The 22,028-nt window shown below is 44.9% G+C and overlaps 1 protein-coding gene across 2 annotated transcripts in view; it reads left to right on the top strand.

The window, feature by feature from the left end:
• CDK5RAP2 (CDK5 regulatory subunit associated protein 2) overlaps positions 1-22,028 on the top strand; it is a 182,159-nt gene that overhangs the window by 78,725 nt on the left and 81,406 nt on the right. For both annotated transcript variants that reach the window (XM_059925478.1, XM_059925477.1), the window contains 4 exons: positions 3,566-3,736; positions 7,751-7,891; positions 16,165-16,262; positions 21,161-21,291. In XM_059925478.1, the coding sequence (XP_059781461.1) occupies positions 3,566-3,736; positions 7,751-7,891; positions 16,165-16,262; positions 21,161-21,291 (541 nt within the window). The remainder of the gene's footprint in view (positions 1-3,565; positions 3,737-7,750; positions 7,892-16,164; positions 16,263-21,160; positions 21,292-22,028) is intronic.

The raw sequence follows: 22,028 nt of genomic DNA, 5'->3' as shown, positions 1-22,028 counted from the left end.
TTACCTACAACAGTCATTACTGTGGTGTTTGCTTAGTGGTGATTTTCCATCATTCCTTCTACACTTATTAGTTGTAATTCTACTGTAACGAAGGGCTGCCCCTTCTCCTGCAGTTATTTATTATATAGTTGTTTATATCAGTATGGACTCATGGATATTTGTTCTATTCTGTAGGTTGTTAAGCCGTTACTATTGTGTTTTATTTTCTTGTTCAGATTGACCCAGATATGGCCATTGGGAACTCCTTCAAATTGATTCCTGTGTCTTTAACATTTCTTGAGCACTTCCACACTTGTTAGGGTCACAGGATGTCCTGGACTCTTCTTGTATTTTCCCTAACCCAATCCTGGAATCAACCATTTCTCTAAGGATCTCTGGTTTCTTTTATTGGAGAATGATATTTAGGAACCAAGATCTGAATGACGGGTATCCTCATTACTATTGGGGTGTCAATACTTCTAGGCCTTGGCAGTAGACAGAGCTTGAAAATATGTTTGCATACATGCACATACACATCAGTATTTATTTCTATGTCCATCTCTGTGTGTGAGCGAGTGTGTGTGTGTGTGTGTGTGTGTGTGTGTATGTGTGTATTAAGAAAGGGAAGCTAGAATGAACTCAGAATGAATCAGTAGAATCAGTATGAATTTGTGAGTTCACACTAGCCTTCCCTAACTTTCTTAATTATTATTTAATCTACAGGTTCTCTCTCCTTTTTTTTCTTTGAAATTTATTTGTTGAATAAGTTGGGTCATTTGTCCTTTATTGTTTTCCACATTCTGGATTTTGCTGATTGTATTTTTGTAATGTCATTCAACTTGTTTCTCTGCTGACTTTATTTCTAGTAAATTGGTAGTTAGATAAGGTGCATGATCAAATTCAGGTTTATTTTTTTGGCAAGATTACATCATAGGTGGTCCTTTGTACTTCCAATGGGAGGTACATTGTATCTGATAGTCCCTGTTTTTGTGATTGTTACGAGCCATTGATGATTGTTTGCAAAATGGTGATAATTTAATTTCATCATTCCTTCTTTCATAGCTGTATACTTGTATGAAGAAAAATTTGTTTTTCATCATCTATTTAGTTACTCTGGGGTGTAGTTCATACAAGAAAGACAATGGAAGAATTCCCTAAAATCTTCCAAAGGTGACTGTATTAGTTTCCTATTGCTGCTGTAACAAATCACCACACCCTTGGCTGCTTACCAACACAAACCTACCCTGTAGTTCTGGAAGTCAGAAATCTGAAATGGTTCTTACCATGGCAGGGCTGTGTTCCTTCTGAAGGCTCCAGGAGAAGATCCATTTCCTTGCTTTTTCCAGCTTCTAGAGGCTGTCTGCACATCTGGACCCGTGACCCCCATCCATCTTCAAAGCCAGCAATGGCTGGTGGAGTCTTTTTCGTGCTTCCCTCTTCCACTTTTAAGGATCTTTGTGATTATATTGGGCCCACCTGGATAATCTCTTTATTTCAAGGACAGCTGATGAGCAACCTCCATTCCATCTTCAAATTTTATTACCCTGTGCCATGTAATTCAGCCTAGTCAGAGATTCTGGGGATTAGGATGTGAACATCTTTGGGGGGGCCATAATTCTGCCTATCACAGTGACCAAAAGGTTTTTTATTTTTAAATTATTATGAACTCATAGCTTTTTTAACATTTTTGATGTATTTTAATTCATTGTCATTATCCTTGATATTCTAATTGTCCTATCTTTCGACAGTGAAAAAGCTTATCCGAGTTGATTCCTGAGTTCTTTGGACGTGAACGTGTAGTCTTTGACAGTTTCCTTCCTTTCTGACATGATAAGATGTCTGGGCTCATACTATATACCCTTGCCCCAGGCCTGGAATCATCCCTTTCTATAAGGCAAACTCTGGTGTGATTTAGAATCACCTGGAGGGCTTATTAAAACACAGATTGTTGGGCCCTTCCTCCCTCCCTTCAGCGTTTCTGATTTAATAGGTGTGGGTTGGGGCCCAGTGATTTGCATTTGCGGTTCCCAGGGGCTGCTGCTAACTCTGTTGTAGGGACTACACTTTGAGAACCACTGTTTTAAAGAACCCTGTTGTGGTTTTGTTTTTGGTGAGCGATGACATTTAGAGACTACAGCCTGCATGCTAGGGAGGATACTGATTCTAGGCGTTTTCAGTGAAAGGAAAGAAATAACAAAACGTAAGTTCATATTCGTATTTCCAATTCAAATTTGGAATTACATGTTTTAACTTCTTCTATATTTGTATTTGTTTTCTCTGAGGCTTGGTTCTTATGATAGTGATAATTACTTATTTAATAAATATGTATATATTTATACACACACAGTTTCAGAGTAACAATACGAATATTATTTCCTGCAACATGATTACTGAAAACAGTTTACGATTTTTGCAGCAGACCCTTTGACACTGGAGAAATATCCCACTAGGGGCGTACAAATTAATCTGCTTTTACGTTACTGAAATCATTCCTCTCTGGTTGGTTAACCAGTCAGCTTGATACACAGTTAAATTCTTTTTCTGTTTCTTTTGCTTTTAGTTTTAGGAGATTATTTTATTTTTAAAATAATTATCAAAACATTTAAACAGTTTCACTGGCACATCTGTAAAATGAGTTGACTCTCTCCTGTACCTTGTTCTCTCCTTTTCCGTATAGGCAGCCATTATTTACGGTTAAATAAATGGCAGTATGCTAGACATACTTCTTTTTTCTCTTGGGGTCCACACCACCCTCCACCCCACACGCCCACCTGAGCAGTATATTTAGAAGATTACTTGAGGGCGGGATATTTGTAGAGCCCTCATTCCTTTTCCTTTATAGCTTCAGAGTGCCCCACTGTGAGAATGCACCAGAGTTTGTTCCTCCGTGGGTGGACATCTGGGTTGTTTCCAGCCTTTTGCTGTTATGAATAGTGCTTCAATATTATAAATAGTACAGATTTTGAGGTAGTTAAAAATCACACTGTATACTGTTTGTTTTCTGTTTTTTTCCTTAACATTATAACATGAGCATTTTCCATGTTATTATAAATGTCATTTTTTAAGACAGTTTTTTTTTTCTGATTATGAAAGTAATACAGACTTACTTAGAGATTTTAGAAACTCAGAAAAATGAAAATCAATGCAAAGTCACCCATAATCCCTCTACTTGGGGATGCTGTCATTATTTTGGTGTGTTTCCCCATAGCCTTGACAACATTTTGTGTAAACGCTTAGAAAACAATCAGCATCATATTACATAGTATCCTGCTTTGTTTTTACTCATAATTGTGATTTTTTTTATACCATATGCTTTTTATAATTAATTCTCTGTTGCTAGACATTTAATTTCTTTCTGGTTTTTCAGTATTGTTAATAATTTTGTGATAGATGTCTGTGCATGAAGCTTTCCCCAAATTTATTATTCTTAAAAGTTGGTTTTTATAAGACTTTAAATGAGAAGGAAGCTCACGTTTGTTAAATATATCTATTTAGCTTGCTCTCTTACAGCAGTAAGGTAAACAGGGGAAAGATTACCTTGAAATTTTTGTCAAGTAAATTCCATTCTTTCTTTTTCTTCTGGTAGGACCTTAGAAATGAAGTTGAGAAATTACGCAATGAAGTGAATGAAAGAGAGAAAGCAGTGGAGAATCGTTACAAGAGTCTTTTGAATGAAAGTAATAAAAAATTGCACAGTCAAGAGCAAGTGATCAGAAGTTTAACAGAAAGTGCCAGTCAGAAGGACTTGTTGCTTCAGGTACCACAACATTTTTTCTTTTGTATTTAAATCTTTTGACTTCGACATAGGTTGTTTTTGTTTTGCTTTGTTTTTTAACCTTTTTTACAGAATGCTTATAAAAAGGTAAGGCTGGGCAAAAAAAGAGTGTGGTCTTCACAGTTATTTATCGGAGCACTGTAGAGCTTTCTTTATGTCATTTGGACCTCAGCCACCAGGGAGGTAAGTTTGGAGAAATGAAAGCTTCGAGAAGAGAAGGGAGTTGTCCTGGGTCACGTGACTAGTAAATGGCAGGGCCTGATTCAGGCCCCGGCCTGCTTTGCTCTAGCGCCAGCCTTCTTCTGCTGCGGTACTGGCTTTCCTTTGTGCCATGCTCTCTCACTCCTCTGTACTTTTCTTCTATCTGTTCCTTTTTTGTCTTGGACTACCCTTATCATCTGATGGTGTATTGGAGTTTTGATTCAGCTCAGAATTACAGGTAACCTTGATGGAGTGAACATGCGTGTTTAACACTGCTTCCTCCTGAAGCCTCATTAACGTGACGGTGAAGGGGTGAAAAGGTATAAACTCACAGGACCAGGAGAATGGGAATGGTGGAAGGGCAGGTTGCTGTCTGAATGATAAGTGGTAACTGCATAGGATTCAGCTTTCTCCCCTCTGCTTCATGCCTTGGGGATGAAAAGCCAACAAGAAGAAGCTGATTAGTCCTACAGAACCCAGAAAGGCTCAGCGGGCAGTGGGGGTACCTGGTACCTTAGTCAGCAACAGAGGTTGCTGGAATGCTGGGCAGTTAGGTGGCCTTATTGTCCCCAGCAGTACATGGGAGGTTTACTCTGTGGGGACCTTAAACCAGAGAAGCTCTGGCCTGGGGTCACCAGGTGCAGCTGGAAACAGGAGTGGATCCCTCAGTGAGAAGGAGTGGAAGTGTGTGTACCAGCACGGAGAGTCCTCTGTGGACCGAGAAGACTGAAAGATGCTGACTGACAGTAGGGGGTCCTTCAACAAAACAGCCGAGTCCCCACCTGATCACCTCACAGTGAGGCCGCCGCTGATGTACCTTTTCCACGCTCACAGAGCTTCTGGACACTTCTACCCTTAAAGATACGTGGGTGGCCCGAGTTCCCCAAACAGGATAAAAGCGTCGAAGAGGAAAGACAAAGACAGAACAAAGCTACGTAGAGGAAACAGAAACAGTGGAGGCGGAGAAGAAAACTAGACAGCTTTTCAAAAAACTCAGTACTGTAACATCTTCAGATAAGAAATGAGTTCGGGATCTGATAAAAAAGATATTTGGGAAAAAGAGGAATGACCTTATTGGAAATTGGAAGTATGATTACAGATATAAAAAGCCTAATAAAAGAGTTACAAGAGTTGCACAAGAGTCAAGTACATCTTCCAGAAAATATAGTTAAACACAGAAACAAACAAAAAGGTGAGCAAATGAGAGAAGAAAGATAAGAAAATCAGAGGCTCGAGTCAAGGGCTCCAATATATGACGAACAAAAGTTCCAGAAAGATAGAAGGGGCCAAGCAGAGGGAAGGAAAAGTTGAAAGTAATAGGAGAAAACTTTTCAGAATGCAAGGGCAGATATCTCTACCTTGAAAGGGCCTGCTCTGTTTCTGGCACGGTGAATGAAGAAAGACCTCTATCTCAATTTCACAATCCTGTGTCATAGTGAAATTTCAGAACACAGGGGCAAAGAGAGGATCTGAAAGGCTTCCAGAGAGAGGAAAATAATAGGTCCCATACAAAGGACCCAGACCCGAAATGACATCAGAATTCTCAGCAGCGACACTGGAAGCCAGGAGACAGGAGAGCAGTGTTTTCAGAGTTTTGAGGAAAAGTGGTTTCCAATCCAGCATTCTGTAGTCAGCCAAGCTGGCAGCAAGAATGAGGGCAGAATAAAGGCAATTTCAGATATTTGATGCCTAAAATCATCTGCCTCCATGTGCTCTTTGCAGGAAACTGCTGGAGGACGAGTCCGTACAAATGAGGAAGTAACACAGAATGGGATCCAGAAAGTAGGGAATTCACCTGGGATGTGGGGAAGGGAGATCCCAGCCACTTACGTAGAAGCCCGGATTTGAGCCGTTGAGGGAGGGCTTAGTTGGGATTTTTTTCAAGAAACTGAAATAGAGCCCATCATTTACCTGATGCGTCTTGACTCCATGTAGAAGAATTTATAAGTTTGGAGATAAATTAACACTAAGTATATAATTTAGTTTTATGAAATAAGTAAACGGAACAAAACAGTTATTGCTAATTCCAAGAAAAGCAAGGAATTAAACACGAACGGAAATGTCACCACGGAACACCATTCGGCTGGGCTGTGGACAGTATGTGCGTGGCCATAATCACGTAAATGCAGAATGTTGATTTAACCAAAATCGTGATGTAACTATTAGGAAAAGCGTTGGGGGGGGGGTAGATGATGTGAGAGCTACATCCTTAAACTTCTCTGACCGGAGCCATTTAATAAAATCTAACCTTAGGAAATCAAGCAATGTGAGCGTAGGAGCATAATGTAGAAACATGGAAGTAAATAACAGAAATCAGTAGAGTCAAAAGCTGTTTTTTTCTGTGAGTGGTACTCAGAGGTGAGAAGTGGAGAGCTAGGGGCGGCTGTTCCCTTCTAAGCCTTGTGGGCCCGTTTGTTAAATAATGTGTATGTGTAGTTGGACTTGTAAGAAATAAAAATGAAAACTGTAACTCAAGCACAGCTGTGTGATGGTAATTTCTAGAATCTCTGTTTTGGTTATTTGATTCCCAGTGCTCCCTGTAACAGTTCAATGGGTTTTTATAAAAAATTGCTTCCACTTTCTTGTTTGTACTTTCAGCTTTTTTAGAAATGTTTGACATGATGAATTAATTCTGATGGGTGGTTGGGAATAAGTTGAGGTTCTCACCCTTAATTTCCCACAGAGAGTGGACGGACACCTAGTTCAGGAGGTACCAGGTTTTAAATAGTTAGGAATAGATTCTGTGCTTGAATTTGGCCAAAAGACCAGAGAAGTGGTTTCCAGGCCTGTAGTATCGTTGGATGTCACCTCTTCTGAAGGGCTTGGTGAAGCGGGCTGTATTGTGTCTCATCGTGAAGGAGGAGCTTTCACCTGTGACCAGACCCCCAAAGTCGTTGCAGTCTTGCCGTTTTCTTCCTGGAAGTCAAATCTCCTCGTAGATACGGACGGTTCAAGTTTTGTCAAATTTGTAATGTTTCGGGAGCACCTAGACTTTGTTGGGTTTTGATACACAGTCCCTCTAATCACTGCACTAACCCTGTAGCATGGGAAACAGACTCAGAAATCACACCCTGGCCAAGGAGGACCCAGGATTGGAGCCTGGGTCGTGGGGCCAGAGCCTGGGCTTTGTCTTCTGTACCCGCTGGGAGGTGTCCCAGTGGTGGCGAGAGGGGAGGTTGGTAATGACTGCCACTGTCCTTGCCTGTGCCTTGCTGGCGTGCTGCTCTCCTGGTTGTAGTAATGCACAAAGGGATTGCATTACCATTTGTAATTGCCTAATATTTGGGGATGGTGGAAATTGTTTAAATTGTGAAAAACAGTAAATCTTCCCTTAAAGAGTTTGGGACCATCTCTTAGTATTTTTTTCTTTTTTTTTTTTTTTTTTTTAAAGCACTTTTCTTTTTTTTTTTTTTTTTTTTATAGCTACTTTATTTATTTATTTTATTTTATTTTTTTTTTGGCTGTGTTGGGTCTTCGGTTCATGCGAGGGCTTTCTCTAGTTGAGGCAAGTGGGGGCCACTCTTCATCGCGGTGCAGGGACCGCTCTTCATCGCGGTGCGCGGGCCTTTCACTATCGCGGCCCCTCCCGTCGCGGGGCACAGGCTCCAGACGCGCAGGCTCAGTAGTTGTGGCTCACGGGCCCAGCTGCTCCGTGGCATGTGGGATCTTCCCAGGCCAGGGCTCGAACCCGTGTCCCCTGCATTAGCAGGCAGATTCTCAACCACTGCGCCACCAGGGAAGCCCTAGTATTTTTTTCTTGATGACAACTTCCTTATGATTTGTTTTCTTCCTTAGAAATTCAATGAAAAAGACTTGGAAGCAATACAGCAGAACCGTTATTTAATGACTGCGGAGGATCTCGAGTTCAGGAGTGAAAACTTAATAACAGAAAAGTGCTCTTCTCAGTCACCAGGCAGCAAAAGCATCCTCTCCGAGGTAAGCTCGACTGAGATTGGACATTCACATGCAAATTCATATCCTTTCCTGACACATACTTGATGACTCCTCTGACCTAAAGATCCTCCAAGGCCCTCGTGCTGGTAAATGAGCTTACAACAGGTAGCAGGAGGGCTTCTCAGTAAGGAGGAACCTTACAGATTAGTATCCTTCAGCTGAGTGTTAGTATTTGCACTGCCCAGGAAACCGAGAAACTAGAGCTTGTTCAAAGATGAGCCTCATGTTTGCCCTCCTGGGGGCAACTCTCTCAAGAACTATGTAATCTTGAGGTAAGAACATTTTCCAGTTGAACATTTCCATGCACACCTACAATGGCACAGCAGGCCCTTCGTGATCTGGCCCCAAGCTAGCTTTCCATTCTCCTTTTCTTTCATTCCCCATCATCTCTAACAACACCTCACTTCCTGCAGATTCCCGAAAACGCCGTTTGTACCTCCCTGTGCCTTTGCACACGCTGTTCCATCTGCCTGGAATGCCTTCTTCCTCCTTGTTGACCCGGTGGCTCCTGCACACCCCTAGGGCCGCCATGCTGGTGTCACCTTCTCTGGGGCTCCTTCCCTGGCCTGCTGAAAGCGATGTCTCCTCGTCCTCCCCCGTGTGCGGCACTTTGCACACCCATCCACCATAGCGCTTAGCCCTTGGGTTGACGTTACAGAGCCGCCTTGCTGCTTCCCCTCCCTCGAGCCCTGCGCTCCCCAGGAGGCACCTCAGGGGAAGGGAACTGGTGTTCGCGTCTGAATCCCAGTGCCTGGCTCAGTGGACGTTTGTTGATTGAATGACTGATGATACTGGTTTGTGGAGATGCGTCCAGATTGTTCCGACGTGCAGCTTGCCTGTAATACAGCTAGGCAGCCAGAGATGGGAGAGAAAGGCGTTCACTGTCGGCCAAGGTTTGTTGTTTTCTTTTAAGCCTGGCTTTAATTAAGTACATACGTTCAGAAAACAGGGAATTCTTATGCAAATTAGTTCTCTGATGAATGACTCTGATCATGCCTTGTGGTTTTTGTGAAGGATGATTCTCAAAATAATTAACAACCAGGGCAGCACAGGCACAGCCATCAGGACAGACTCAGGCGCTAGGGCTGCAGTGGGGTCCCGGAGGCCTGCTCTTGTGCCAGGCACCAACCCTGTAGTTCCTGTAGTTCCTGGGTCTTGGAGAGGGGCTGGGGTGGTTGGGGTGGATGGATCAGGGGTTGGTTTACAGCTGGTGTAGACGTGTTTCAGTATTTTAGCACCAGTACCAGCCATTGCACTGTGTATCCGCTCTGTATTGGCTCTGGTCCTGGAGGGCACCGTTGCCTGAGCGGTGGGAGCTCCTTCTTAACTCTGACCATTTGTGGATTTGCGTTTTGCCATCTCTCTTGAATAAGAATGTCAGTGAGGACTTGGCCATTGGGCTGGGCCAGAAGTCTGGAAGCCTGGATTCCTCTCTTGGCTCTGTCACTTCACTTGAGTGACCTTGGGCAAGTCCAATAACTAAATCTCAGAGGGCTGATGTTTTGTGATTTAGTTGCTTTATTTTGTGAATAGTTGCTTTATTTTGACCAAATTTAGTTGGATATTAAGATGCACGTTAACCCATAATCGGACACAGTCTTGTTTTTTTTAACCGTTTTTTAAAAATTGAAGTATAGTTAATTTACAATGTTGTGTTAGTTTTAGGTATACAGCAAAGTGGTTCAGTTATACACCTGTGTGTGTGTGTGTGTATACATATGTTCTTTTTCAGATTCTTTTGCATTATAGGTTATTACAAGATACTGAATATAGTTCCCTGTGCTACATTGTAGGTCCTTGTTTATTTTATATATAGTAGGGCATATCTGTTAATCCCAAATTCTCAATTTATCCCTTCCCCCCTTCCCTTTTGGTAACCATAAGTTTGTTTTCTATGTCTGTGAGTCTCTTTATGTTTTGTAAATAAGTTCATTTGTATCATATTGTTTTAGAGTCCACATATAAGTGGTATCATATATTTGTCTTTCCCTTTCTGACTTACTTCACTTAGTATGATCATCTCTAGGTCCATCCATGTTGTTTCAAATGGCATTATTTCATTCTTTTTTTATGGCTGAGTAATATTCCATTACATCTTCTTTATCCATTTAGCTGTCGATGGACATTTAGGTTGCTTCCATGTCTTGGCTATCGTGAATACTGCTGCTGTGAACATTGGGGTGCATGTGCCTTTTTGAATTAGAGTTTTCTCTCCAGATATATGCCCAGGAGTGGGATTGCAGGATCATATGGTAGCCCTCTGTTTAGTTTTTTAAGGAACCTCCATACTGTTCTCCATAGTGGCTGCACCCATTTACATTCCTACAAACAGTGCAGGAGGGTTCCTTTTCTCCACACCCCCTCCAGCGTTTATTATGTGTAGACTTTTTGATGGTGGCCATTCTGCCCGCTCTGAGGTGGTACCTCATTGTGGTTTGGCTTTGCATTTTCTTTAATGATTAGCGATGTTGAGCGTCTTTTCACGAGGCACAGTCTGTTTTGAAACAAGATAGCAGCCCATCAGGTTTTTTAGATGGACAAATCATCACTAATTTGGATACATTTAGTTAAACTTTACTATTTTGAATCATGTTTTAGTTAATGTAAAAAGTGTCTAGATGTTGAACAAAATGTTTCTAAATTTACTGAACAGAGTATTTTAATATTTCATGTCACTAGTTTGATCATCTGTACCACGTTGTTTTTAGTTTTTTGTGCTGGCCGCTGTCTGTACTTCTTAGAAACACAAGTATAAAGTCATCCCATGGGCATTTCAGTCATATTTTAGATCCTGGTGAAGCTTAAATGACTGTGCAAAATACCTACATATTTTAGCAAAGGTTTTAATTCTGTTCTGCAAGAGTAATTGCAAATCGAGGATAAAAGATTATAAATGACCATTTAGGAATTGAACATTTCTAGGTGTCAGCTTAAGAAATCCCAGCTGTTGCAGCCTACGGTATTTTCCCCCCGAGAAAGGTGTACTTTTCAGGTTGTGGTTCTTTCTTTGTAGAAAACACGGATTTCTTCTGCTCTGCCCTTGGCCATTTTGTGTTGATTTAGGGTTTATCCTCTGCCCATTTCTACGAAGAACTTGAGGCTGTCATGATGTCTCCGTTGGCTCTGGGCAGTCTGTTTTCCTTCTAATCGTGTGTGATCCTGAGAATTAATGCTGGATGACCAGGGAATTGAAGAACAGAGAGTAAAACACACTGACCATATTTAACTTGTTGCAGCCAGAGATTTATAGTTTGGCTATTGACGTGGTTGGGACATTGCAGCTGAATTTCCTGAGTATTAAAATAAATGTCTTTGTTGCAGAGCTGTGATACAGCTACTGAAATAGACACCATCTGTCTACCAGGCCACTAAATTGCCCTGATGGCCAAGAAGTGAGCCATTAAGGTTTCTCTTTACATATCTGCTGCCTCTTCAGATTGTGGTCTGCCCATTACATGCGTTTCCTTCAAGTCATTGAGGAAACTATGGTGGAGTAGAAAATGCCTTGGCTTTGGTGTCAGAATGTCCGTTCTGCCGCTTATTAGCTCTGTGACCTTGGGCAAGTCACCGCCTTTCTCTGAAACTCACCTTCCTAATCTGTAAATGGGGAGTTACATGCCCACCTCCTGAGAGGATTAAAAATAATGTGAGTGTATTTGTTAAGGTTCTTTTGATTGCAAGCTGAGGAGTTTGAGCAAAACAACAATGAAAGGGAGTGTTTATTGGGAACATACTGGAGAGTCTCACAGATGCCAAGGGTCGTAGACTCTTGGGCTCTGTCTTGTTTGGAGAGGCAAGGTGGAGGGCGGGGGTGGAGAGTGGGGATGGAGGGCAGAGGGTAGGGGACAGGGGGGTTGGTTGCTCCTGCTGAGCAGGGGCCCCCTCTGGGCCGCTTGGCCCTCTGCCTCTGTGCCGAGAAGATCCACTGGTTTGCCAGCTCTGCCGAGGGAGCCAAATGACTTCATTCTAATGGGGCATGATTCAGCGCAGGGGAACAGGTGATTGATGAAATGGGACCCAAATGGCTCTGAAGAGTTCATTTATTTAACATGGGTGAGCAATTTGCTTCTAGGAAGATGTTGACTCACTCTGACTTCCATTATGCAAAATATCCACAGGAATCTGTGCTCTGAAGAGTCATATTGGTGCCTGTGTTCCCCTCTTACCTTTGTAATCATCATTTCAGCGAGCGTCTGTGGCAAGCACCGTGCCTGGCTTGGGATGCTGCTGCCCGCAAGGGGTCCCCAGGCCTGTGGACACGTGGCTGGTACACGAGCTCCGGGTGAAGGTGAAGGTGAACCAGGGTGCCGTGGGGCTGGAGGAGGGTCTCTGTAAGGGACCATGGAGGGTGTCAGTGGAGAGGGCTCGACTGATGGAGCGTGGTCCCTGAGGAGGAGGAGGGAGTTTGCTGGTTCCACGGAGGTGGAAGGGCAGGAAAGCAAGCACAGGCGTGGCCGGCTGGCAGGTGGAGGGTGGGGGCTGAGGTGAGCGGTGACCTGGGAAACCTGGTGAAGGTTTGGAATGGCTGCCTGAAAGGAGGGGAGGGGAACCCAGCCGGCCACCCAGGCCCTGCACCGCAGTGGGCAGTCCTCTAGGGCTTCCAGCCAGGCCCACGGTGAGCCAGTTAAGATACAGGGTCGGGATTCTTTCACTGGATATGTAGATCCCACAGCTGAGTCTCCCCCATCCAACTGAGGTCCACATTTATTCATCTTTTTTCCTAGTCCTTCTTGGTTGGTTACGTATCTAAGCACAAATTCTGACTGCCACTTATTAGCTGAATGGACTCAAGTACATGACCTGTCCTCTCAGAGAATCAGTTTATTCATCTGAAAAGTGGGAAGATTAATATACCTCCTTGGTTGTTATTGTGATTAGAGATGACCTATGTAAAGGACCTGGCCTAGTATTGGAGCATAGGAATGGTAGTGGTAGTTATGGTTGACACTCCTTAAGTGTTTACTCTGTGCCAGGCATCCGTGTGAGAATTTTGTATAGATTAGCTCAGTTAATCTGTTTCACAACCCTATGAGATATGTAGAATTATTACCTCTACTTACAGGTGAGGGTATTGAAGCACAGAGAGGTTGAGTAACTTGTTCAAGGTCACACAGCTAATAAGGTCACACGCTCTTAACAATCCCTGCCCTTGGTGGTAGATGCTCAAGAAGCAGTAGATTTTCTTATTTTCGTTGTCACTGTTGGCTGGCCTTTATGTGGCTGACAGTGACTGTGTCACCTTTGTCAAGCTCCCAGTGCTTTGCATCCATCATGGGTCGTTCACGGGTGGACCAAAGAGCACAGGCCCTGGAGCCCGGCTGCCTGGGTCCACACCCTGCCTCACCACCCTGACTCCGTGCCTCAGTTCCCTCATCACCAAAATGGGGAGAGTGGTAATGCTTGAGCTCACTGGCTTGTGAGGATTAAATGAGAAAATGCTGGAGAGCACTTTGTACCACGGCTGACATCCTGAGGACATGGTAGCCTCTTCGTCTTGATCCCTGGGTGAGTTCCTCCCAGGCGCTCCCCTGGGGCCCTCTGTCTACATGCGGTGTGTACGGGTGGGAGCTGACACTGGTGACTGTGTACAGAAGGCAGGTGGGAGCTCCTTGTGCCAGTGTCACGTGACACGATTTACAAAAGGGCCTGACATTTCTAGCAGTGTGGGTGGCCAACTTCTCATGACCAAACTGGTGGGTTAGCATTTAAAACCCTCGATTGGCAGGTGGTGCCTTGGCCTTGTTTCATTCAGGGCTAGAAGCACAGCAGCGTTCTCCTGGGTCAGGGGCTGCTAACCTTTTTGCCCTCTGCATCCCTTTGGTAGTGTTCTGGAGCCAAGGAGCTCTTCCCTGGAAAAGTGTTTAAATGCACAAAATATGTGCACAGGATTATAAAGGAAACCAATTATTTTGAAATTTGGTTATCAAAATATAAAAAAAAATCAGCTGTAGAAATGGTGCTTCTTTATTAATGTGTTAAATAACAAGATCTAGTGGTGAACAGAGTGACTGCTGTAGTTTTGAGGTAGTGATGAGAATAAATATTTTGAGATACTTGCAACATATACAGAGTAACTATTTCTTTTGATGACAAAATCTCAGGAAAACACGAGTACTGCTGTGGTTTGTAGCAGTAACAGTGTTCCTTCAACCCCTAAATGAAGGAAATGCTAAATTTCAGTTAGAGGTTAGCGGAAATAAAGATGTACCTTTTCCCCCTCGTTCATGTTTGAGTTTTCATCGGGGTCGGAAGCCCCGTCCTAGGTCGTTATCTGAACTTTGGGCGACAGGCTGAGTCCACATGAGACACAAGGGCCGCTTGCAGCCCCTCTCTCTCCACTGACCCAGTGTCTCCCTAGCATTAAGGAGCTTCTAGTCTGTGCCAGGCGCTGTGCCAGGTGTCCTGCACACTTTACTTCTTTCTTTTAACGTTTTCTTCTTATTTTGAAATAATTTCAGATTTATAGGCAAGTTACAAGAGTAAAGGGTTTTGCTTGTCCTGAGCCATCTCAGAGTAAGTTGCCTGTGTGAAGCCCTGTCAGTTCTGAGTACTTGAGTGTGTACTTCGTGTCAGCAGGGACCTTTTCCTGTATGACACAGCACAGCGATCACAGCCAGGGACTGAGCAGAGACCCTCAGACTACCATCGAACCCTCAGACTCATTCGTGTCTCACCAGCTGTCCCGTAAAGCCCTTTGTAGTAGAAGGAGCCAATTCAGGATCTTGTGTTGCATTTGATAGACTTTAGTCTTCAGCCTTCCCTTGACTTTCACGGCCCTGAGACTTTTGAAGCGTCCAGGCCAGTTCTGTTGTGGAGCGTCCTTCAGTCGGGTCTGTCTGATGCTTCTTGGTGCCTGGATTCAGGTGAGGCATCCTTGGCAGGAGTGTCACAGGACCAGAGCTGTGTCCTCAGTGTGTCCTATCCGACAGTACACGGCTTAGGTTTGTCCCATTACCGGCCATGCTGACTTGGGTAACTTTGTGAAGGTGGTGTCTGCATGGTGTCTTGACTATGCAGTTACTCTTTTTTCCTTTGTAATTAGTAAGTATTTGAGGGGAGGTATTTTGAGTCCATGTAAATACGCTGATCTTCTTCAAACTTTCACCCGTTAGTTTTAGCCTCCTTTTATGTTTCTTGGGTGAATAATTCCTTACCATGATGGTTAGCAAATGGTGATTCTTCTAATTCCATTATTCCTTCTACATTTGTTAGTTGTTCTATAAAGAAAAGCCCGTTCTTCTTCCCATGTACTCATTTACTCATGTCCGTGTGGACATGAATGTCTGTTTCACTCAGTGGGTTATAATCTGTTACTATCATTATTTTGATGCTCAGTTGTCCCAGGCTTGGCCTTTTCAAACTGGCTCCTGTATCCTTTTGACAGTGCTCCATTATTTAAACACTTCCTTGTTTTCTGGTGTGACAAAATGCTGTAGACATGGATTGCTTTTGAATGTCATTGCATCAGTACTGGAACTGGCCATTTCCCCTGGGATCCTTGACTCCTTCCAGCGCACAGCTGAACTTCTATCTGCTCTGTAACTCCGTACGGTGGTGGCTGTTGTCCAGCATTTTACAGGGGGCTCCTAGTAAGTAACTTCCTGAGGCCCCAGAACCGATAAGCGACAGAGCCAAGATTTGAACTCTAAAAAAATCTTCACATTTGTGAAATTCACAAAATTACATCCTCACTTCATAAATGAGGAGCCTGAGCCTCACAGAGGTTTGTTAAGCTGGTTAGCTGAGGTCACGTAGCTAGTACGTGGCAGAGGTCCACCTCAGATCTCTTTTATCATCAGTCTGTTCATGGTGCCCTGAAAGCGTGCCTCACCCGACCTCTTCTGTTTTAATGTAAGTCCCTTGTCCCTAAAACTTGTCAGGTTTTGGTTGATGAATTTCTTTTCTTTGTAGTAAGAACAAGCGTGGAAGGGCATTCTTTGTAGTTTTGTGAAAACAGTGACCAGCAGCTCTGAGCTGGGTTGTCGGGGGGGAGGGGGGAGGAAGTTCCACGAAGGGCAATTGGGTATTGTCGGGAGTACAGCGCTCAGCTTTCTTCCTCTGTGAGTGATGGGCGGTCATTCCCCACTCCCCCTGCAGGTGGTGCCCTCTGACTGCGGCCTGATCTGGAGCCTGGCACAGGGGATCACCTTTGTTTGGATTTATAAACCAGAACTATCCACATGTGTTTGCATAATGTAAGGATGTGCGCTTTCAAAATTCTTCTCTTAATGTCAGATGCCCATTGTCGTTTTCAGGAAAAGCAACCATTAGGCTATGAAGAGCTGATTCAGGTCTTAAAGAAAGAGCAGGACATCTACACACATCTGGTAAAATCTCTGCAGGACTCAGACAGGTAAGGGTTTCTGTTTGGACATCACGCGCATGCGTAACACACGTATTTTGAATAAATGCTGGTAGTTTCTGAGGCAGTGAAGCCTTCCCACTTTGCTTAGGAAGCTTAAAGTGCTTGCATGGTGATTGCCTTATTTAAATCAGATATACCTATTTCCTAGCAGGAATTGTCTGATTTTTTTGGCAGCAAATGTAGGATAAAAATATCACTAATACTAATTACTCAGGTTTTTAATAATACTTTATTATAGATTTAGAAAGTGCCTTCGCGTGTATTATCTCTTGTAATCCTCACTGCTGTTCTGTGAGGTAACATTATTATCCCTGTTTTCCATAAGTGACTCGGAGTGACTTGTGTCTTCACAGAATCGCCGAGGTGATTTGGTGCAATGAGATGTGGGGAGGAGAGCTGATTATAGGCTAGTGGTCTTGCCGCTGCCCTGCCTGTGTCCACGGGCAAGTGACACATCTGGGCCTCTCTTTGCCCAGCACTGGGTTGACCTCAGTGATTTCTCCCGTAGAGGAGTCACCTCTCTGCACACTGGGATGGTTACAGGTGGAAGGATGTGATGTCTGGGGTTCATTTCCACACTGCACAGCAGCGCAGGGAGCGGGCGGGGACACCGATGGAACAAGATTGGCCACGGCTCCCTGGTTGTTGGGACAGGGGTGTGGGTAGGTGTCCGGGGGGGGGGGGGGGCGCTCATTATACTGACTTGTCTTCATGTGCTAATGTCTAAAATTTTGCATAATAAAAAGTTAAGAAAACCCACCCCTCACTGCTGCTTCTCTTCTGCCCTTCACTCCAGCCCTAACGGGGTCCTCTGTTCTGGGGCCGGGTGTCTCCTGTCTCTGCCTTCAGCAGCTATCTGCACCCTGCTCTGCGTCCCCCTCATCCTTGAGGATTTGCCTCAGAGGTTCCCCTTGTCAGGAGGCCCGCTCTTTTGCTGCCCTCACCTCCCTTTGTTACTTGGCTGGTGTGGCCTGCGTCTCGGCCTGGACCGTGTGCCCCCTCAGGGCAGGGGTCCCGTCTTGCTGTCCGCATTTCCCAGTGCCTGTCACGGGGGCTGGTATGGAGTAGGCACTCGGGAGATGTTCAGTGGATGAACCTCCTCCCAACTCTTCTAAGTTATAAGTTTTCAGGATTTTTAATCTGAAGCGAGTTTAAGGAAAATGAAAACATGCTGATGCAATTCTCTGAAAGTGAGCTTTTTCAAGAAGCCTCAGCTGCTCGTCATTTTCACTTGGGGGAGGGGTTGAGTAGCGCCCGGAACCTCAGAGGGGGAATGGGCACAGCGGGTTTAATTGTGCAGCTACTCCGATGGGAGCCAGTTCTGACTCTGGGCACCGAGAGGCCCTGGGGTGGATGTGGCCGCTGTCAGGCTTCCTCAGCATCACAGATGGCGGCTCTGAGTTTCATAGGCTCTTCCTTAGTGAATAACAAGGTGCATGGGACCAAGGTGGGTCAGGGCTGTGACTCACAGGGATGCTTAAAAGGTTTCCTGTTCACCTTCAGAGTCAAAATACATTCAGCAGCTCTGAGCTCTTGGGTAAGTCACTTTTCACCCTGAGCCTCAGGATATGTATTTGTGCAATTGAGATTGGCCTGCGTACAGACCTACCTGTTTACCTACCTCTCTATCTACCTTCCAGGGTTGTTTGAAACGAGATGATAATGTGTAAAGTCCTAATTCTGCCTGGCACGTAGTAAGCACTCAATAGATGGTAACATTTATTAAGACTAACAGCAATGTGAAAAGCCTCCATATGCCTCAGTATGCCACTGTACATAAACTCAGCTTGTCGGGGGTTTTGAGTCTTCAGACCTTGCCATAGTGAGAGGGCAGAATTGTGGGCTAAGGCCGGTGGAGCCCCCTGGGGTAACTCCAGCATTGCTCACTCTCTGGAAACTGGCAGTGAAAGCTGGATGACTCTGGAGACGTATGACGTACTTGTAACTAAAGTTGGAAAGGGGGGGCGGGGAGGGAGGAACTGACCAAGGGCAGCTGTGTGCCTGGTCCTTTCCCTTTACGATTTATTCCTCACAGTGACGCTTCAACCCCATATCACAGAAGTGGAAATCTGCTCTTGGAGATGTTGAGGGTATTTCCCAAGCTCCTACACTTAGGAGTTCTCAGAGCTTAGATCTCCGTGGCTCCTGAGCCCAGGCCCTTACTGAGACAGCGCTCATCTGGAGGACTAGGACAGTTTATACTTTGCCTGTAACTCAGGCTTTCTCAACCTCAGCAGTGTTGGGATTTGGGGCTAGATAACTTCATGTCTTTTTGTTGAAGGGCTGTCTTGTGCATTGTAGGATGTTTAGCGACATGTCTGGCTTTTGCCACTACATGGCAGTAGCACCCTCCCTGCCCCAGTTGTGACAACCAACAATGTCTCCAGAATTGCCACATGTGCCCTAGGGGGGTTTAAGTCGTCTCCAGATGAAAATCACGCCTGTAACTCAGGAGTAGCAGAAAGCTTGGCATGTAAATACCTGCTGTATGGGAGTCATTAGAATACGTGGAAGGAAGGAGGTGATGTTTGTTGAGCGCCTCGTGTGTGTCAGGCACTGTGCTAAGCTCGTTCCCTTATAACATCTCATTTAATCCTCAAGACACTCCTGAAGGAAAGGCACTGTCCCCACTCTACGGATGCGGCTAGCAGGACTCGGGCAGTTGAGCTGACCGCCGAGGTCATGGAGCTCGTGAGTGGTGGCACTGTGGGGGCGTGCGTCCTCCGGCTCCTCCCCCACTCCGCTCCAGAAAGAGGAAGGCTCAGGGCTGTCCTTTCTTTCTGAGCGAAGCTCCTTTTGTTCCACCGACTCCTCACACCTTGCAGAGATCGTGGAGTTGGGGAAACAGAAATGACAGACGCAGGAGCAGCAGCTGTGTACTTTTCACCCTGTCAGAAGATGGAAGAGGGAGTGAAGCAGTCAGCTTTCCCCAGCCCTCACTGCAGGAGCTTCGCTAAAACAATCTCCTTTTTTTTCCCCCTGGTTACACGTGTCTGCGGCATGACCGCATCCGAGCGAGTGCAGTGCTGTGACACCTCTGTAAGGTTTCCGTCAGCCTTACAAATTGATCATTATGATTGTCTTGAAATGGAACTAGGTACAGGTTGCTGGGAGGGGCCCTTCCCTTGCAAGGAGGCTGCTTCACAGTGAACCATCTTCAAAGCAGCGAGCATAGAAGATTAGACATAATGGTTTATTTTCCTTCCAATAGATGTTGATTTATGTGTGCAGTTCGATGGATGGAGCTGGAAGAAATCGCTGGAGGATAAGTGGGGCTTGAGTCTGTGGCACACATATTTTAGAGCGATGGCTCCTAACCATTTTGGGGCTGTGGACCCCTCTCGAACAATCTGATGAAAGCTCGTGGACCCTCTCCCTAAAACAAATCCACATTTTCATACACTTTTTCCGACAGTTTCAAAGTGTTGATGGACCCTTTCAGGGAAAAATAGGTCAGACGCTGGACAGAGTGACGTATTTCTTGGTATTTAAAAAAGGAGGCTTTCTGATACGTTAAGGTGTTTTGGTAGTCTCAAAAAATGTTCACATACTTTGACCCAGTAATTGCACTGCTGGGAATCCATCTTAAGAAGCTAACCCTGAGTGTGAAACAAGGCTTTAGGCGCAGAGATTTTCATTGAAACAATATTTACGTTACTCAGGTGTCTGCTGGAGCCTCTGTTCCTCTGAGAACCGGTTCAGATCCCTGCCACGTGCACATCAGTAGGAGTCTGGAGCCCTGCTTGCGGAACTGCACTGCCTAGTTCAGTAGGCACTAGCCATGTGACTACATACATATAAATTAAAAAATTAAGCATTCAGTTCCTCAGCATGTAGCCACATTTCAGATGTTCAGTAGGCACGTTCGGCTAGTGGGTACCGTATTCAGCAGCGCCGATACAGAACATTTGCATCATTGGAGGAAGGTCTGTGGGACAGTCCTCCCCCCGTCAGTGCAGGTTCTGGGAGGTGTGCTTTTTCATGGCCTCCTCTGAGTTCTGGGTTGCTGGTTTCATGCAGGCTCTCTGTGCAGGTCAGCACCATATTACACTGACCCAGACGTGATACTTGACATCACCACCCCGCCAATAAAAATCCATTCTACTCTGCATTTGTGAGTGGCCAACCTATCACTGTAGACTTCTTTTGACCCCTAAATTGGTCCTTCTCTTCCTTCTATTACTGACTCTCAGTCTTCTCCTTTTCTTTTTTCTTGTGCCTCCTGCCCCTCACCTTTACCTCCAGTGCCACCTCTTTTAGGGGTGACATGGCCGACATTCTCCTTGTCGCCTTCTCTTCTGTGGAGAGCCTTCCTTCCATACCCAAGCCCATGCAAGGCATTATTCCAGAGAAACGTTCTGGGGAATTAAATTACTTCCACCTAGCTACATCTGTAGCAAAAACTTGGAAATGACCCAAATGTCCACTAATAGGGGATGAGTTAAATGGTGGGACATTCACCCGATTTAATGTTATATAGTCAATAAAAATGATGTATGCAAATTATTTCTGAAAATGTAGGGAAATATTTAAATGAGAATATTTAAATGTAGGGAAATATTTAAATGTAGGGAAATATTTAAAATTTAAATTTAAATGCACAACTTAGTATTATATGTCCAGAATTATTTCAACCTTATAGAAATACTCAGGGAAAAAGATTGGGAGGAAGTAGTCTGCCATGTGTTTTTTGGTAGTCGGGTTATGGTAACTTTTGCTTTTTTTTTAATACGTTTCTATTTTAAATGTCTTATAAACATGTATTTACTTTTATAACCAGAAAAAACCCCACAAATGACATAAAAATCAAAGGAAGGCTTGCTGGGCTTTGCATCTTAAAGCACGAGTGGGTCTGTTTTAAAATTCTGGTGTCTTGTTTTACCAAGTGTCAACAACCTGCAGGCTGAGTTGAACGGCATCTTTGCCCTGCGGAAGCGGCTGGAGCGGGATGTGCTCTCCTATCAGAACCTGCAGAAGGCCCTGGAGGAGCAGATCAGTGAAATCCGGCGGCGGGAAGGTACATGCTCCCTTGTATGTATTTCCCTTTGGTTTTCCCACTTGGAGGGCCTTGGCCGAACTTTAAGAGAGTCCTAAGACTGCAGTAGGAGACGAGGCACCCCGGGGATTTCGGCTGGGAAGCCCTTTCTTGCAGTGATGGTTTACTGTTGCTCTCCTAGTCTGTACCTGGCTGGCTTCGGCTTGCGGAGTCGAAGGGCCCAGCAGGTAGTGTTAATTCCACAGAGGGCCTGCTGCAGGACTGCTTCCTCGCTGCCTCTGCTGTGTTCTGCATCGTTTGACTCTTCTAACTCCAGATAACCCTGGGGCCTTGCCATCCCCTTTCTCTGGTCATTGGCCGTCATCACCCTAAACATCTGGGCTCTGCCTACCGCGGCAGCCACTGCAGAGAGCCCCACTGCACAGACACGTGCGGGTGAAACCGCTCTTTCCTGCTGAAGCATCGCTTTTCACACTGTCATGACCGCAAGTGGATTCAGCTAGGGAGGGTCCTGTGGTACGTGCACTGCTGTGCTCGTGACAGCTGTATTTGGCTCCCTCCCTTGCTAGAACCTGAGCCCCGTGGTGTCTGGGTTGGCGTTTTCCTTTCCTTATCTCTAGCCTTCCTTTCCTTTCTCTTCCTTATTACTGATTGTAATTCCTGCTTACAATCAGTAATAGCAGTGGTAGGTTAGACATTTCCTGAGCGCCTGCTGTGTACCAGGCCCAGCGGCAGGCACTTAACTTCTCACCTCTGAT

This window comes from Balaenoptera ricei, chromosome 6 (assembly GCF_028023285.1).
Source record: "Balaenoptera ricei isolate mBalRic1 chromosome 6, mBalRic1.hap2, whole genome shotgun sequence".
NCBI lineage: Eukaryota > Metazoa > Chordata > Mammalia > Artiodactyla > Balaenopteridae > Balaenoptera > Balaenoptera ricei.
Note: the sequence above shows the minus strand (reverse complement) of the source record. Positions and strands in the feature narration are given on the sequence as shown.